This window comes from Rhinolophus hipposideros (assembly GCF_964194185.1).
Source record: "Rhinolophus hipposideros genome assembly, chromosome: 17".
NCBI lineage: Eukaryota > Metazoa > Chordata > Mammalia > Chiroptera > Rhinolophidae > Rhinolophus > Rhinolophus hipposideros.
The window spans coordinates 25,530,474-25,549,226 of NC_138063.1; the positions used below are offsets into that span (position 1 = coordinate 25,530,474).

The 18,753-nt window shown below is 37.7% G+C and overlaps 1 protein-coding gene across 2 annotated transcripts in view; it reads right to left on the reverse strand.

Moving 5' to 3' along the window:
• Window positions 1-9,675: 9,675 nt before the first annotated feature.
• The window catches only part of PIK3C3 (phosphatidylinositol 3-kinase catalytic subunit type 3), a 129,298-nt gene continuing 120,220 nt past the window's right edge, over window positions 9,676-18,753 (reverse strand). For both annotated transcript variants that reach the window (XM_081078333.1, XM_081078334.1), the window contains 2 exons: window positions 17,530-17,655; window positions 9,676-10,436 (listed from right to left, as the gene is read on the reverse strand). In XM_081078333.1, coding sequence (XP_080934459.1) covers window positions 10,422-10,436; window positions 17,530-17,655 — 141 coding nt within the window. In that variant the 3' untranslated portion in view covers window positions 9,676-10,421. The remainder of the gene's footprint in view (window positions 10,437-17,529; window positions 17,656-18,753) is intronic.

Below are 18,753 nucleotides of genomic sequence, written 5' to 3' on the forward strand. Positions count from 1 at the left end.
CCATATCACCTCACACCTGTCAGAATGGCTATTATTAAAAAGACAAAAAAAAAAAACAAGTGTTAGTGAGGATATGGAGAAAAGGGAACCCTTATACATTATTGGTGGGAATGTAAATCAGTACAGCTACTAAGGAAATCATTATGAAGTTTCCTCAGAAAATTAAAAATAGAACTACCATATGATCCAGTAATTCTACTACTTTGGGGTATATATCTAAAGCAAATGAAATCATTAGCTCATAGAAATATCTGTGCCCCCATATTCATGGTAGCAGCATTTACAATAGCGAAGACATGGAAACAACCTAAGTGTCCATGGATGGATGAATGTATAAAAAAAAATGTGGTATACACACACACACACACACACACACACACACACAATGCATTTCATTCAACCATAAAAAGAAGGAAATATTGCCATTTGCAACAATATGGATGGATTTTGAGGCCATTCTGCTAAATGAAATAAGTCAAAGACAAATACTGTATGATCTCACTTATTTCTGGAATCTGAAAGAAACAAACTCATAGAATAGAATGGTGGTTACCAGAGGTAGGGGAATGGGTGAAGACGGTCAAAGGGTAATAACTGCCAGTTATAAGATGAATAAATTCTGGAGATATAATGTACAGCATTGTGACTATATTTAACAATAGTGTATTGTATTTTTGAAAGTTGCTATGAGAGTAGATGTTAAAAATTCTCAACACGCACAAACAATTGTAATTATGTGAAGTGATAGATACGTTAACTAACCTTATTGTGGTAATCTTTTCACAATCATTCCACAATATAATCTCTTTACAAACCTTTCACATCTTTCTTCCCCTACTACTGTCAGCTAATAACCTTCCCTACTATTACACTGGAAAATTGAAAATTGAAATTAAATTCCCTCCAATTTATCAACCTTCTTATATCTCTCCCCTTCTCTTACAATGGAAAAATCTCTTTCCATCTAAAACAAAATTCTCCACTTGTCTTGGGGGATGGCTTGCCTTCTCACCTTCTTGGAGATTTCACTCCTTTATTTACCGGTCCATTTGCATTATGAGTCTTCCTTCTTTTGACTCATCACCATCATCTCATGGCTCTATTATCATCCATGTTAAAAAGAAATCATCCTTTTATCCCATACCCTCTTTCATCTGCCCCTCATTTATCTACAACTCAGTAGTTAGAAGAGTTGTATAAAATTATTGTCTCCACTCCTACACCTACCCTTCACTCTATGACCACTGCAGCCTGTCTCTACCTTTCCACATAAATAATTGTATCAACCGTCCTTCAAGGAATTTACATTCTAATAGGAGATAAAAATCATCCTACGACCATTTTCTAGTACTCAGTTTACATTCCCTTAGTAATATTCCCTAATATTACTCCCTAACTGCTGTTTTCTTCTCTTGTCCTTGGAGATCTGCAATGAAGAACTGGGAATTAGGGAGATGCTGGTGAAAGGGTACAAACTTACAATTAGACGATGAGTGAGCTCTAGAAATTTAGTACACCACATAGTCTGTCAACAATACTGTATTATACATTTCAAAGTTACTAAGAGACTAAATCTTAACTGTCCACAACACAAAATAGAAGTGATTAATATGTGACATGAAAAGGTGTTCACTGATGCTACTGTAGAAATCATATTGTAATAGATAAATATACAAAACCCATACACTGCTCACCTTAAAATTACAAAATGTTATTTGCCAATAATACCTCAATAAAATATACAGGTATAAAAAAGAGTTGCAGATGGAAGCCTCCTAAGGCGCACTGCTGTGCACTGGATGGGCTTAACCTTCATACTACCATCCCTGCCCCCACAGCACACAAACACAGAATTCGCTGAATTTCAGGATGTGCGTTGGGTTCCTTGGCTGTTGTGTGCTTAGCACACCATTTGTCTTCTTTCAGTGTTCCAAGTAAGTCCTGCTTCAAATGGAAAGTGATGCCTCTTGAAGATGTTAGTGTCCCCACTTGCAGTTGTAGGTCTGACACATTTATCTCATTCTTTCTTCGAATCTCACTGAACGGCATGCATTGTGGGCCCACCAGAATTCTGTGCTCACCAGGCACTGTAAATGCTAATGGACTAGAAAAGAATGGCTACTGACACGTGTACTGTGGGCATCTCCTCTCCTCCTGCACTTGCCCCACGTCCCATCAGACTTCACTTACAAAAACACCAACCCAAAGGTAAAATTGTGAAGGCTTTTAACCCAGCAACAGCAGAGCATTAAATTAGGGCCTTCTGAATGTGGAGTACCTGGCAACCTCATATGACCATGAAGCTGGCCCCAGTCATCAGCAGGTAAAGGGCATTTAACTCCACTGGGCTGGATGAGATTACTTATGAGAATGCAGATAGAAAGAACAAAGGGCCCCAACCGCAAGCACTGTGGTGATTAAACATTTAGAGGTTGACCAGAGGAGCAAAAGTCCACAAAGGAGTCTGAGCAAGAGCAGCCATGGACGTAGAGGGCATGATATGAAAACATAACTGGCCATGATGTATTAATTATATTTTTCTGGGATCCTCATTCTGTGAGAGACTAAATAGAGTGGCACTGATGTCTGAGGATCTCACTATTAAGATTCTGGCATAATTACCAGCATTTGGGTGAGAACGGCAGAAGGGAGTCACTTAGTTGTAGACTAGAATAGCAATACTCTCAAAGGGAAGGGTAATAACACTTGAGAACAAGATCAAAGCAGATTTAGAATTCAGAGATGCTCAAAAGGAAATTTGAGTTAGGTGCCTGTACCCATGTTCACCAGATATTTGAGGGCTAATTCTTCTGTTTCTGTGTTAGCACGTATATGTGGCCTTTTTTGTTTTTCCCAGTGGATGGTTGCTGCCACCTATGAAATAAACTAGAACCCTGGATATTCCTACCATATACCGGGGTGCCAAAAAAAAAAAAAAAAATGTATACGAGGTCAGACAATTAAGTTTGCAAACTCATCCTAGAAAAAGTGCTACATACCTATTGCTGAATATCACTACAGTCACCTTTGAAGTACTCCCCTTGGGAAGCTATGCACTGACGCAAGTGCCTAGACCACCCTTCAAAGCAATTTTGGAACTCTTTTTTTCTGGAATGGCCTTCAGAGCTGTCGTCGTATTACCCTTGATGTCCTGAATGTCATTGACATGTCTTCCTTTCAATATTTCCTTTATCTTCAGGTAAAGAAAAAAGTCGTTGGGGGCCAGATCGGGTGAGTAGGGAGGGTGTTGCAATACAGTTACTTGTTTACTGGCTAAAAACTCCCTCAGTGGAGCTGGTGCATTGTCATGATGCAAGAGCCATGAATAGTTGGCGAAAAGTTCAGATCGTCTAACTTTTCCATGCAGCCTTTTCAGTACTGCCAAATAGTAAACTTGGTTAACTGTACAGATGGTACAAATTCATAATGAATAATCCCTCTAATATCAAAAAAACGGTTAGCAACATCGGTTCAACAAGTTCGTGAACTTAATTGTCATGCCTTGCACACATACCTTGTACTCATCTTTTGTTATTGGTATATATTATTACATTTTTAATAGTTTTTTTTTTTCATTTCTCAAAATGTGTATACATTTTTTTGGCACTCTCTGTCTTTTGAGATGGGAGGCTAATTCCTCAGATGAACCAAAAAAAAGAGTGACAATAGACCCAGAATATCAATTTGGCCTTCTCCTCGCTAACTTCAGCGTCAATTTATCAGAACTGGTACCACCACCCACATCTGCTGTACATAACAGGACAGAAAGGAAGGGGCGGAGCTTACCTTTTTGAAGGGAGTTCAGTATTCAAAGAGGTTATTCTTCTCCTTATGGTGAAGGAAATGGTACTTTCTCACTCCACGACAAGGAAAAAGGCCCCAAGAGAACTGTTCGTAAGTTTGGAGGTGTCTGTTTATCCGCTGAGACTTGTCATATGTTTGATTTCTGCCTCATGCTCTATTTTCCAGTCACGAGCATTTTCTGAATTGAACAGTCCATGTCTCAAACAATGTACAGACTTAAATAAAGCATCATGCGGTAATCTTTAAAGATCTAAGACTCCTTAGCAAATTGGACTTGTAATCCGGCAGTGGGTAGGGCTGCCTGTTAAGGAACTCCTCTGCGACCACCCCCAGTGGGCCTCCTGCTCCTCCTTGGCTTCCTGGCTCCTCTCATTCCTCTGCACCTGCCCAGGCTGTTAGGTCATTATCGTGAGCCACGCAGGGAAGCAGTGTCAGTATCCCATTACCTGGGAAAGCAGCACTGGAGGGCGTGGCGCCTGCCACGTGCTGGGAGGCCCACAACCAGCGGATAAATGCACCGGGTGGAGGTAGAGTCCCATGGTGAGCCCAGGCGAAGACCACGTAAGACCAGGTGGAAGCTTCAGCCTGACCGGAAGTTACCTTTGAACTGCCTCTTCCTGCTGCCTCACCTGGAGGCGGAGGCGGGGCCAGGCGGAGTCCCCCTACTTCTCCCACCACAGCTGCCAGCCTCCCTGAGATAGAGAACAAATGTTTCCGTACCTTAGAGTTGTTTTGGTTGTCTTCTTTTTAAAAGCAGCCTTGCTGAGGTCAACTTTACATGTCAAAAAACATAATTCAATAACTTTTTGCGAATACTGAGTTGCGCAGCCATCACCCAAATCCAATTTTAAAACATTTCCATCGCTGCATAAAGTTCCCTCAGTGACCCTTCCTAGTCAATTCATGTTTTTAATCCCAGCCCCTGGCAACCTCTGATCTGCTTTCTACCTCTGAAGATTTACCTTTTCGGGAAATGGGAGCTTACGATATGTGATCTTTTGTGCCTGGCTTCTTTCACTTACTGAGAGTATTTTTTTTTTAGGTTCATCCATATTGTTGCTGAATGATATCCCATTGTAGGGATGTATTACATTTTGTTTAGCCATGCATCAATTGATGGACATTTGAGTTGTTCCACTTTGGGGTTGTTATGAATCATGCTAAGAACATTTATGTGCACATTTTCATTTTTTGGGGGGTAGATATCTAGCAGTGAAGTTTTGGTTTTGTATGTTGTTTGTTAAAAGATTTAAAAGAGAATATTTGATCAAAAAGCCAGCTTAGTGAAACTAAAATTAGCTAAAGTTGGTGAAGGAATTTCCAATTAAAGTTCTTAATTGAGAATTAACCATTCTCATACTCATTTTTGAAACTTATTGAGCTACACTATTATACTAACCATTCCATATCAGGTAAAGTTAACTAAACATTGGTTTTCTTGGATGACCGGTAATGTTGCAAAGAATCATGATTATGAACATAAAAGGCATTGCTTAGTGCTGTGTAGAAAAATGGGGCTGAAGCTATATAGACATTAGGATATACTTTGAGATTATTTTAAAAGTTGATTTTACTGAATTCCTGAAACTTAAGTTGCTTGGTTTTGTGTTTTTCTTCTAAAAAGAGAACAGATTTCTTAAAAAGTGTATGGTACCTAGTTTTACAGCACAGAAGGTAAACTTTGACACTCAGATTCTGTTGATGATGGCCCAAGGAATTCGAGGTTTGGGAGATGGGGGTCGTACAAAGCTGTATGGGAATGAAAGTGGGTCGTGAGGTCCGGGTTTCTTCAGATGACTAACAAGTGACTAGTCCTGATGGTCTCAAGGCAGATAGCGGTGCTGATCTAAACTGACAAGAATTTAAGAAACAGCTAAATTCTATAGGTCATTCAGATATGGGTTACTCTACCTATTTTGAGCTTATGTATGTATATCCATGTCCCCTACATCCGTTTAGAATCCAGAGTTTTAAAATGGCAGCATCAGGGTGACATATTAACTCTTTATCAGAAAAATCAGACACCTTATTTGGGGAGTTACTGTCCTGGGGGGCGTCCGGTGGGGTCTCAGCTCCCGCTCCCCACATAAGAATGCAGGACACGATGAGGCCAAAAAGGAACACCCACGGAGCCATAAGTAGGGGAGTCATATCACTATATTCTCGCCGGCGGCATCCGCCTCTCTGCAATCCGCTCTTGCTAGCCCCCATTTTTTTTGCTAGAGTAGCCACAGCTGTTATATTAGTGGCCAATGGCTTACGGGTTACAGCTGACGGCCAATTAGCCACAGCTGATGGCCATCCAATCACAGTTGATGGCCATTTGCTACCTGAGCCAGCACCTTTCTATGAGGCAGAGAGCCTGGAAACCACTTTCTGGGGCTCTGTCCTCACAGTTACCTTGTAAAATCAGACAAAAACAACAACAACAACAACAAATCGGGACTCCTTGGAGAAGGCTGACTCTAGGGCTGGGGCAGAGAAAGTACAAGATAAGCCTAGATCCTCTTGTGACAAAAAGTACGAAGAGGTTCAAAGGATATTGGATTCATGCAAGGGACACAGGCACCAGATTGAATATATGTCAGTTTTGAGTCAATTTTACCATCAAAATAAGCGATAATAGGAATGCATTTATAATAAAATAAAACATGGATTCATAGAGTCCATACTAATATAAATAAACAATTGATGGTGAAAGGAGAGCTCTACCTTATAGTAGAACATTAACCAGAGTACAAAGAATGGAATTATTAAAAATTTTTTTATCACCATTTGGCTTTCACCACAGTAATACTTGATTCAGGCAAGAATCATCGATGTATGCTAAAATTGGTGGGTGAAAGTGTGGTAAAGAACAGGATATTTACATAGTTCCAAAGTATCTCCTTACAAAACACTTACAAATTGCTCATTAATTTGTAAGCATCTAATAAAAATTAACTAACTTTAGAAAGGAGAAAGCTGGAAAGCACTATCTTATCCAAGTAGTAAGTTACCCCAACTGGGAATAAAACAAGTTGATATCATGTGCCTTCTGATAAGATGCCCTGAGAACACAGCATTACTTCCAAAGTATTCTTTCCAAAAATGAATAAATCTTGTCTAATAAAATTAGACAAACCCAAACTGTGGGTTTTTCTACACAGTAACTTCCTTGTACTTTAAAAAATATGTCAAGGTCAAAAAAGACCAGAAGTCTGAGGAACGATTTCAGATCGAAGATCTTCAGATGCAGCCGTTTACCTTCTCTAAGTGGTCAGCCAGGTGGGACATGCACCACCCTGAGGCTGCTCATTCCATTTTTTTAAAACTTTATTACATATAAATATACATTTACCTTTAAAATATCAAGTCCATTCTTTATTTAGATTTCTTCAATTTTTAGCTAATGTTCTTTTTCAGTTCTAAGATCCTATCCGGATGGTATACATTCTTTATGGTGAAGTGCTAATTATCAAATTATTCATTTTGGAAAACCAATACATGTTTTTCTATTTCATTATAGAGTTCATGTTGTTTTAGAAATTAACCGGCTTAAAACAAAACAAAAAATACACCTAAGAGTCTTGGTCTGGTTTAGTTTTTTAAAAATTGCAATGTTAGATCTAGCACAAGAGTATAATATACGTCATGATTATAGGTTAACAGTTGCATGGTTAAGCTTTATTTTGCCTGTACATTTTTACTGCATGATTTATTTCCCATCTCAAGGTGAGTATTTGGCATGATAATGCAACTCAATGTCTTAGAAGTTTAATTTACTGGCTACTGCCTGTACCTTTGGTAATATTGTCTATGACAAAAAAATAACAATAGGCTTTGTTTCTTTGGGGATTCAAGTCTAACGGACGTCATACACACACCAGAAATCAGTATTATTACCGTTGCTTCTGAGAAGTAAAGGGCAGGAGAATTTGATAGAAGAGTATGATCACTGGAATCTGAATAGTAACTCAACTTCAAATCCCAACTCTGCTCTCACTGGCAGCCTAACCTTGGGCACATGATTCAACTTAAACTTCTGGAAAATGAGAAGACAATTCTACCTCACAGGACTGTTACACAGAATAGTGAGATAAGGCATAGGAAGCAATTAGTATAGTTCTGACATGTAAGAGTAAGTAAGCCCTTATACGTAACGTTGACTGCTGTTATTACAATATATACCCAGCTGAAAACTCTGTACTACAACTGAGCTGGGGAACATCTAACCCTAGTGTATGGAGAATGGCAAAAACCAGGTTGTATCCACTCTTTACTTAGGAATGTGAGCCACACTTGACTTCTTTCTTTCCCATAGCCCTCTTTTCAGTGGCTGCCATCCACATTTTGTCTCCTGACTCAGAACTCTCACTCTAAATACTTACTGTACATGATCGTGGTACTCACTTTTTAATTAAAGCACTGTATCCTCACGAATACATTTCTCAAAAATCAAAGCAAATGTCTTCGTTTTCAAACACTGTAGAACTTGTCAAAGAATCTGGATGGCAATGACAAAGAAACATACAGACTACACTGTAAAGGGAGAGCCCTCTGAACAATAAAACAATGGAATTTGGGGGAAATAGGAGGACCAAAAAGATTGATTGCTGTGAGCAATAGAAATTCAGATTGATGAATTCCTTTCCTTTCTGATGAAGGCTCACTACACACAACCAACTACTCTCAGCAAAATCAGTCACTGCCCACCCTCAGTCAGTACCTGTCTTCCTTCCCAGAAAGCTTTCTCTCTCTTGTGATTCTTATCAACTTGCACTAAATACAAGGTTACTCACAGTCAACCCTTCTCACTAGTTGTCAGTGGTTACCCTTGGAGATTTCACCTTAGTCCAAAAATTACTTACAGAGATCCACTATAAACATGGTACTATCTATGCAAAGTGTGGAGTTTATAAAGATAGTTTTGCCTTACAGTCATTCAAACAGGGGTCGGCAAACGATGGTCTAAAGGTCAAATCTGGCCACACCATTTAAAATTGTCCATAGTTGCTTTTGTTACTAATACAGCAGAGTTGAGTTGTGACCAAGACGATGTGTTTCCCAAAGCTGAAGATACTTACCATCTTGGCTCTTTACAAAATAAGTCTGGCAATTTCTATAGCAGATGCAAGTATAACACAAATGTCCCACTTTACTAAATTCCAATTAAAAAGCTATAATTATAGTTCAGAAGGTTGGAGAGGTCCCTTTCAACAGGGTTGTTTTGAGAAAACTTTTTGGAAGACATGCCAATAGAAATAGGACTGAAAGAAAGAAAATAAACTAAAAGTTTCTAGGGAACAAAAAATGATGTAAATATGAAGCAAAGAAAAAGCAAGATAGAGGATGGAGCTTGCCCATTAGTTTGGGCATAAACTCTCTTATGAAGATCTACAAAGGTCTTTTCATCTTTACCATTTTTCTAATCTGCATTATGTGTTTTATACAAATCACATTCCATTTGCCTCTAGGATGTCTCCTGCTTGTATGCTTCCTTTCTAGCTGGTAACTCCACTCTAAAGAGACACACTCACAGATAAGAATTTGGTAACAAATATCACAATTAATGGTAGTCTCTGAAACTGCCTTAAGTTAACCTTCTTAATCTTTTCTGACATTTGATAATTAATATGTATTCAGCACCAAAAGAACGAGATATTCTTTTTTTTTACAAACCAAATTCACATGACTATGCAACATACTAATTTGGAAAGATTATTATCGTGTTGCTTTCCTCATTTGTGTGCATTCCTTTTTCCCAAAGTTGCATAAGGTAAAAAAGCGAAATGGGTTAGTAGGAATTCTAGTCTTAAAAGACAAAAAAATAACTTTGCTTAAATCAGAGAGGATACATCATATTAACAGGTCTAAAGGAATTTGAAAACTACTTTTGCATCAAAAAAATTTTATTTCAGAAAGACAATCTATGCTTAACATGTATATGTAAAAATACCTCAGGCTCAATCCTAAAAGCTGTTCTTGTATTTCCATTTGGCCAGTTATCCAAATATGGCTGCATTTTCATGTCCTGCTTTATGTATTTACAACTTAAGACAAATGTGAACTATGGTTTTCAAAACAAAACATTTATAAGAGAAAATGAATGTTTTATTTGAAATATATACAATTCATGAACTGTAAAAGAATGAGCTATATACCATGTAAATCTTTAATTATTGTAAATTAGGCCAAAACAAATACTGGGGGTAGAAAAAACAAAAAGACCTTCCAAACTGAGACAATTAATCCAAATTCATATAATTAACTGCTTTCCAGATGTGAAGAAATGAGGGAAAACAGAATGTTTCAAACTATTTCAACATAAAATTCTTCCAGAACTCTCATATGTCCATGATCCTGGAATAAGCTTCTCTCTTCTTAAGTTTATTAGCAATCTGTACATTTGAAAATAAATATATACAATATTTCAAAGCAAACTCTTCAAGACCATATTTAAGTAATGACATCCACAGAAACTTAATTCAGGCACCAAGTAATAATTAGGGTATGTGGTATCTTGGAGATTAAAATGTTCTCTTTCTTGCTTGTTATTCTAAAGTCTTCATTCTACACAGATGGCATCTAAAGTAGTTTTCTTACAAGCCAAGCATCTTGATAGGTCAAACCCAGTTTCATTTTCTCCAGTACTACAAAAATGAACAATAAATAAAGAAACAAAAAGAAAATAATTAGCTTCACTGTTCACAAAGCGAGATAAACAATGTAGTTTTAAAACAATGCTTAGAAAGAGATAAACACATAATTCTTTAATAGAAAAAAATTAGCTAGTTCCAGGCCTTTTAAAAAAAGACACCCATTAAAAAAAAAGTGAAATAATTACTTTACTAAATGCCACGAATATTTCAATTGACCAAAATGTGCAAAATTCCTGAGACATGGCTTAAACATCAGTTTGTATGAGAAAATATTGTAGGAAAGGAATGTTTGCTGACTGTAAGCTCAAGATGACTCATTATTATCACATGGTAGCACATCTAGCACTAAGAAGGCAAAAACCCCAATGAATTTTGCAATGACAGACGATATTTTGAGACGTACACAGATCTTGGTGCAACATTTTTTTTTTAAGTGTGTTTTTCCAGGACCCATCAACTCCAAGTCAAGTCATTGTTTCAATCTAGTTGTGGAGGGCACAGCTCACAGTGACCCACGTGGGGATCAAACCAGCAACCTTGTTGTTAAGAGCACTGGGCTCTAAACAACTCAGCTAACCAGCCGCACCATCCCTTTTTAAGAAAAATTTTTTATCGGTGCAACATTTTTAGAGACTGTGAAAACCCGTAGTTTATTCCAAAGAGCACTTCCACAACTACTTCATTCCACAAACCACATTATTCCATAACCACTTCATTCCAGAAATGGTCTCAAACAAAATCAAAGGCAGTAGTCCTGAAAGAGTAAGACAGACCCAGTCAAGGGTTGTCTTGGGGCCAACACGTTAACAGTGTTCATTGTTAAAATATCAAGTGGAAATGAAATAAATCAACATTTTCAGCACCTACTTTGTGCTGGGCACCCTTACATTATCTCATACAAGGCTTATAAAGAAGTTATCTGTGACACTGCCCTCTATTATTTTCTCTGGAATTTAGCATTCACTGAAATTGAAGGAAGGCTACCTATTACTTTTGAGGACTATTTAGTACAAAAATAATCAGCAATAGTTAATGGTTGTCTTTAACATGTACGGCTGCTGTCAGTCTCTCAGTAAAGACAACTCTCATCATTTTGTTTGGGTAAATATACACCGAGTGAATGCACATCGCATATGCCCTCATGTTCAATAACATACATATTGGCTTTATCTTGGAGGGATTGAGAATGCCGTTTATGTGTAACCAAACTATTTCATGATAAAAAACCCTCACTAACAAATCTGTTTTTGTGTGTGCATATGTGTAGAAATGTTAAAGATGCTGACTGATTTTAATTTAAAGTGGCAATTCTAGAAAGAATATGGCAAGATTTACTTTTAATGCTAATAAAAGGATTGTCATTTACAATTAAGAAGCTGTTTCAATGCTTTCTTGAAGGCAATATCAGAGAAAGTAAAAGTAAACTTTTCAAATGGTCTTTGGCACAACACATACATTTAATCGGTGCCTACTATGTGCCAGGAACTGTTTAGGTTCTGTGAGGGACCCCAGGTTACTTAAGACGAAATGTTTATATATAGAAAGAGTAGTATAACATACACACGTACACACAGTTGGGCAAATGAGTGGGGAACTCACTGTAGGCAAAGAACAACGGTGTACTGAGTGGTGAGGAGGAACAGTGATGGGTTACTGGGTAGGAGGAACTGTCATGGGGGTAGCTCATTAGAGCTACAAAGAAAACGTTCTTTTTCAAGGCTGGTGGAAGATAAAAATTGAAAATGCAAGTTAAGGGCGGCCGGTTTGCTCAGTTGTTAGAACACAGTGCTCATAACACCAAGATTGATGATGGTTCGATTCCCACCCTGGTCCAGTGAGTGAGCTGCGCCCTCCACAACTAGACTGAAAAAACAACGACTTGACATGGAGCTGATGGGTCCTGGAAAAACACACTGTTCTCCAATATAAATTTAAAAAAAAAATGGAAAAGAAAATTCAGGCTAACGTCAAATTGTGAAGGGTCCTCACTGACATGTTAGGGATTCTAAATATCCTGAAACAATTAAAACCTGCAAATGTGTGTATGTACCTTTGTATGTGTGAGAAAAATGCTGTTAGTGAACAGACGGTCTCTGATACATTTCCTAAATACTTCAAAGTGTCTGTGTCTATTGGAAACAAAAATGTCATAACTGTGTAGCAGAGCCAGTCTCAATTAGTCACCACCCTGGACGCTGGAAGAATTTATATAAAGGGGTTTGATGTAACACAGAGGACCAGGAAAACAACAGTATAACAACTAACTGTATAAAAAAGTTATTGAAGTAAACAGGGAAATCTTACCATGGATTACATTCAAGCGTTTGAAAACGTTCCTTAGAGAAATTAATAAAATTAAATTTTTATGGATGAAAAATAAACTGCAGCACATTTTAGCTGAAAATTATGGGGCATTCTGCTGACAGTTGCTATTACAATAATTAACTGATCTTAAGACCTTAAGACATTTGTAATGTAGCAAGTGCCTGTATTATGTTTTTATACATTACGGGTTTTGATGAGCAGTTGTGTAGTAGTGCTGGCTGCAATGAAACAAGGGCACATGTAGGTCAACAAAATTCAAGACTGGCTTTTGGCCAATGTGCACAATACATGTTATACCATATTTATCTCGGATTAACTGTTCCCAATGCCTCCTTTTGGTAGCATGCTATTGGCTGTTTGCACAGCTGATTTTTTTTCTTTTGGTAGTGAGACGGGTGACTTAGGAGAGAAAAGATTAAAGGTCATTTTTTATTTGGAAATTTACAAATGTATTTTCAACAACTAGCTAGTCACGACAAAATGTATTCCTATCTAATAAAGCTTAGATGTACACTGAGAAAAACATTGTTTAGAAACTATTGTCTATTTCTACAACTCAGAGTTTGGGTCTGAATCTGGATTTTGTCATCTATTAACCTTGAGACCTTGGGCAAGTTATTTAATCTATTTAAGCCCTAGTTTTCTCATCTGTAAAACAGCTCTGGTGATATACCTACTTCGCAGGTGTGAGGATTAAAAGAGCTGATGCAGAGAAAGCACTTTACATGATTCCTGGAGCATTTACGTACTCAAGAGGCTGTTATTATTGCTATTACTGTTGTTTTTGTGTTTTTGTTCATATTCCTCCCAGGATACTTGGAATAATTTAGGAATATATCTGGGACACAAAATAGGTTTCTATAATACACTGGTACTATGTTATTATTTAAGCCACTGGTCTGGGAATCATCTGATTCTTCAGAAAATCATTTACTAAATTAAAAAAAAACAACATTTGATTTAGAGAAGAATTTCTATTTGGCCATAGAATTCAATACTTTGTGTTTTATTCAACGAAACAGTTTACACTGCTGTTCTTTATTCCTAATGGTAAAATAAGGTCCATATAATATAAGCTGGGAAATGATGCTCTATTCTCTTCTCCTTAGGGCATCGTTTGCATCGACGCCTTCTCCGAGTAGATGAGAGAATAGTGCAGTTACAATGGAAACATTTACACTGGATTTAGGTCAGCACATAAAGATAAAACAGGAAAATAAACAAAATTACCCAAGAAAAGCCCTTCAGAAAGCAACACGTTAGAGACAGACATCTCTTAAAAAGTCCACAACAGGCTGTTTTTCCCCTACTACAGTACTGATGCAAAAACAAAACAAAACAAAACAACAGAAAAAAACCCGTTTCTTTGTTTGAGCCGCCGATGGTGCAGAAGCCTTGCACTTGAGAGGCCGTGTTGCACAAAACAACATGAGTCTGCAATACTGGATTCACATTTAACATGGTAACATGTCATGTCATGGGAGGCACTTGGGATCGGAAACACTCTGAGAGAGCGACACATTTATTAGGGGACATATGCTCTTCAGGGGAAACGTCAGGCAGAATATAACCACACCATTTTCCTTCTTTCATTTTTTTTTTTTTAATCCATCTCCTACCTCCTGCCCCCAAGTACATATAGTTAAATTTTCTTCAGTTAAAGGCACATAAGATGTGACTACACATTCACGTGCCCCGCTGCCTGGACCTGTGCTTTTCCTCTTTGAGCACCGTAAGGGCTAAGGAGGGACTGTTGCCAAATGGACAGCAGTGATGTATAGTTAGTTCCTTGAGCTGGAACTCAGGTTCACTTTCTGAACCCAATCTGTTCTTATTTTTTTACATTCAATCTGCAAAAAATACATCTTTAACATCAAGTTACTCTACCAAGATTCAGTTACTTTGATTTAATAAGTATTAAGATTAATGGAAACCACACCCCATTCTCTACACTTCTACCATCAATCAGTGAAGAGAGAAACAGGCAGGTTAGAAAAAAAGAAAGAAAAAGGGAAAAAATGGGCTGCAGTGTGAGAGATTACCACTGAAAGTTCTAGTTTTAGACCAGTTGGTGACCCAAACTAAGTGATCGTTACCTTTTTGTACAGGTAAGACTACAAACCCCTTTAAAGATCACTTCAGCAGGGAGAAGAGCTCCGCTGATGTAACTTCAAAGACAGAGACCCAAATTAAAGTGTTTTTCAATGGAAAATTTGTACCACTAATAGGTAAGTGTTGCTAAGCAACAAATATTGCAGTGTTTAATCTCTGTACTTTCCTAGGAAATGGCATGATGGAAGAAAATTTTTAAAAAATTAGTATTTTAACATAATAGTTGGATCTGACAGATTTTGTCTTCTTTTAGAATATCCGTTCTTTTATGCTGACACACTATAACTTTTGTTAACATTTGGATCAGTCAACCTCCACTTTTTTAAAAAAACTGGGTTCTACAATCTATAGTGATTATTAGGAATGCACTAAAATTAGCATAAATCAATTACCAATAGGCATCCTTATAATAAATGCTATGAGTGGCAAAATAAAAGATGTTGGTTATCAGAAGCTGAGTGTCCATGTGATGTATTAGTATCAATACTAAGTAAATATATGTAGAAATGGGAGTTTCAGGAAAAAAAATCAACTTTAGAGATTAGTTAAGAACCAGGTATGCTTCTGTAATTTGACCAGACTTATGGGAAACTAATACTTCCTTTAGCATCTCCTGTGCCCTTCAATGCCTAGAAAGTTCCAATGAAATTTAACATCCTTATTCTTATTTTGATATTGTTTCAGTGGCACAATTTATGGGCACAGGTGACATACTTAAGGAAACCTAAACAATAACATGAGCATTTTCAAGTTAATTTCTTAGGATAGTGAATATTGGATTCTCGTGAAGATCTGCTCAATAAGCTAGGAAACAACCTCAGTCTCCTCATCCATAAAAGATGATAAAGCTAAAACTCACTTTGATGGTTATAGTTAGAATTACATAATACTAAGAAATGGGGAAGCACTGTATGAAGTACAAAGTTCAAATAAAATGAGACTACTGTCCCAGGTATTATCCCAAATATTGCATCTGTCATTATAAACTAGATAGCTGAGATATGATCTATAACATTTACCTGCATAAATATCCATGCTGCATTAAGCCTGCACTTTGACCAGTCTGGGATGATGGTGGTGCTGTCCTGAAGTTGCTGGAATCACGCAGGTATTTGCTCTGAACTTTTATATTCGTGATGTTATTGACTTGTTTTTCTACACTATTTTCTTATCAAGAATATATCCTAGTCCAAAAAAATCTGCAACCGCGGCCAAAAAAATTGTAAATAATAAATTATCCAGGATTTCTATATATCATACTGTGTTTCCCCAAAAGTAAGACCTAGTCGGAAAATCAGCTCAAGTGCGTCTTTTGGAGCAAAAATTAAGACCCGGTATATTGTGTTGTATTGTATTATATTGTACAGTATTATATTATACAGACTGGGTCTTACATTATAGTAAAATAAGACCGGATCTTATATTAATTTTTGCTCCAAAAGACGCGTTAGAACTGATTGTCCGGCTAGGTCTTATTTTCGGGAAAACAACACGGTATTAGGTGAGTAGCAGTTAACTCTTCAAAGGTGACACACTTACGTCCTCTTCTCTCTGCATCCCTCGCCTTCCATCAAGAGGCAGCATCTGTTTCTTCCTCCTGTGAATCTGGCCTGCCCTTGTGACTTGTTTTAAGAGAACTGCTGCTTTCCCTCTCCCATCCCATTGGGGAAGCCAGCTGCCATGCAGTGGAGCTGCAGCTCGAGCTAGAGACCACTTCATGGTGAGAACAGTGTTAGCCCAGAGAAAGATCAAAATTCAAAATTCAAAGTACGGTTTCTACTGAATGTGTGTGACTTTCACACCATCAAAAAGTTGAAAAATCTACGTCAAACGCTCATAAACCAGGGACTGTCTATAGATTAAAATGTTAGTAGTCAGAAAATGACAGGAAAGAATCATTAAAGAAATGGTTACAGAAACTGACAAGGCTTGATGACACAGTGGATACTGGCTGAGGGAGAAGTGAAAGCAGACAGGCTTTGAGCTTAGTAATTAGTAAAAGTACTATTAACTGCATGTGTAAAGTCAGGAAGGCATTCCTGACAGCCGTGGGAAGGTATGGGAGAGGAATGCGGCCTAATTTTCCTGTTTGCTAACCATTTTTATAATCGTCCTCATTACAAAATTCATAACTAAAATAGGTTTTAAATCTGAGGTTTATCAACATTGGCTAGTGTGAAAAGGTCTTCCCTGAGACATTTGTATGGAAGATTCTGCTAACAGTCAATTTACGAATAGACCTTCTCAGTGTGTGGTACGCACTGCTTTTCTCAGCTTCCAAACTCCTTTCCCAGCAAGTCACCATTCCCTAAAACCCAACAAGTGTTGAAGTTTCACTTACCAAAGCCTCTGCTAGACCCTAAGTCACTCTCAAGAAGGCTTTATAATCACCACTGACTACAAAGAATGGATACACCTGGGTTGACGCGCGCTCCAAATTTACTACACAATTTCACATCCCACTAAGAAAATTCAAGTGTGATGTTTTAGACTTAATTGCGCATGGAACACATTCAGATCAGCTGGCTGGTGAGATGTTTAAAAAGGCTTGACCAAAAAACACAGAAAAGATACCAGTTGGCAGGAGAAAAGTGTGGCTCTGCGAGGATTCTGGGGAAGGTGTAGAAGCTGCGATAAAGGCACTGACCTGGGCGAACTTGTGAATCTGTTCCACCACAGCAGCAAAGAGAGCATGGACACTTTCATCAATCAGACTCTGCATGTAATGCACCGCCTCTTCATCGGACAGGTCTAGTCGGAATTTATCCTGAACCTACAAGGTCAAAGACTGTTAGTCTTTTGAATAAAGAAGAACGGACATATTTTGAAGAAACAGAATTAAACTGATGTAGGCATTATAATAGATTATGAGCTATTTCTATTCCCAATAAATGATTCATAACATAAAGAGTTTGGAATGCTGTTCATCTGAGTAGGGAAGTTTGTTTCTGCTATATGTTCTTTATATCACCCTATCCTAGTTGCCTGCAAACGTTTTTTAAGAAAAAGAAAATATGATTCTGTTAGGCCCTGTAAATTCAAAAGTAGATTAAAAAAATAAACACATGACCCTGTTCTTATAACTCAGAAGTGAGCTTCTATTTTTGCCATCAAATCTAGAACTACCATATAAGTTATAAGTTGTGATTTTTATTAACAATCGTCTTTACATTTTCCCTTATTCATTGTGAAATGTACAGGACGGAGAGATTACATTAATATTCTCCCTCCCCTCACTACCTATACAAGAACAGGAACTGTGTCTGTCATTGGCAAAATAAACTGAACTACACCTTCTAAAATGTCTCCTTGCCTATACTCGTTCCCTGTGCTTCAAAGAATGACTTCAATTGGTCTATAATTTCCAAAGAGAGAGGGATTTTTCTTTAGGTTCATATTTAAAGTTACAGTTGATTCTCAATTAAGTACTAGAATAGTAGAGATATGAGAATGGTTCCCTAAAATGTAAAAGTCAGTGTTACTGAATGACTACTTTGTGCAAAGCACAACACATGCAGGATTTCACTTGACTCTCAGTATCTCCATCTATAAGATGCAGAAACTGAGGTACAGAGACTTATGAAGCCAACCCAGGGATCCTTAACTGATGATAACAGGCTCACGCTTCTAGACAATGTCACAGCACTGCACATAACCATTATACTCTACTCCTTTCTCTGCCTATAATGACCCACATCTACGTCTGAAAGACAGGCAAAGAAAAAAATGGGATTTCCAAGTGGATAAAAAGGAGTCCACACTTAGTACTTCTCTTGAAAGTAAAACTACTAGAAAACTAGGAAAGGACAGACATAACCGATGGCTCTAGCTCAGCGTCTGTACCCCTTTACTGGACTGAAGGTATCAGATG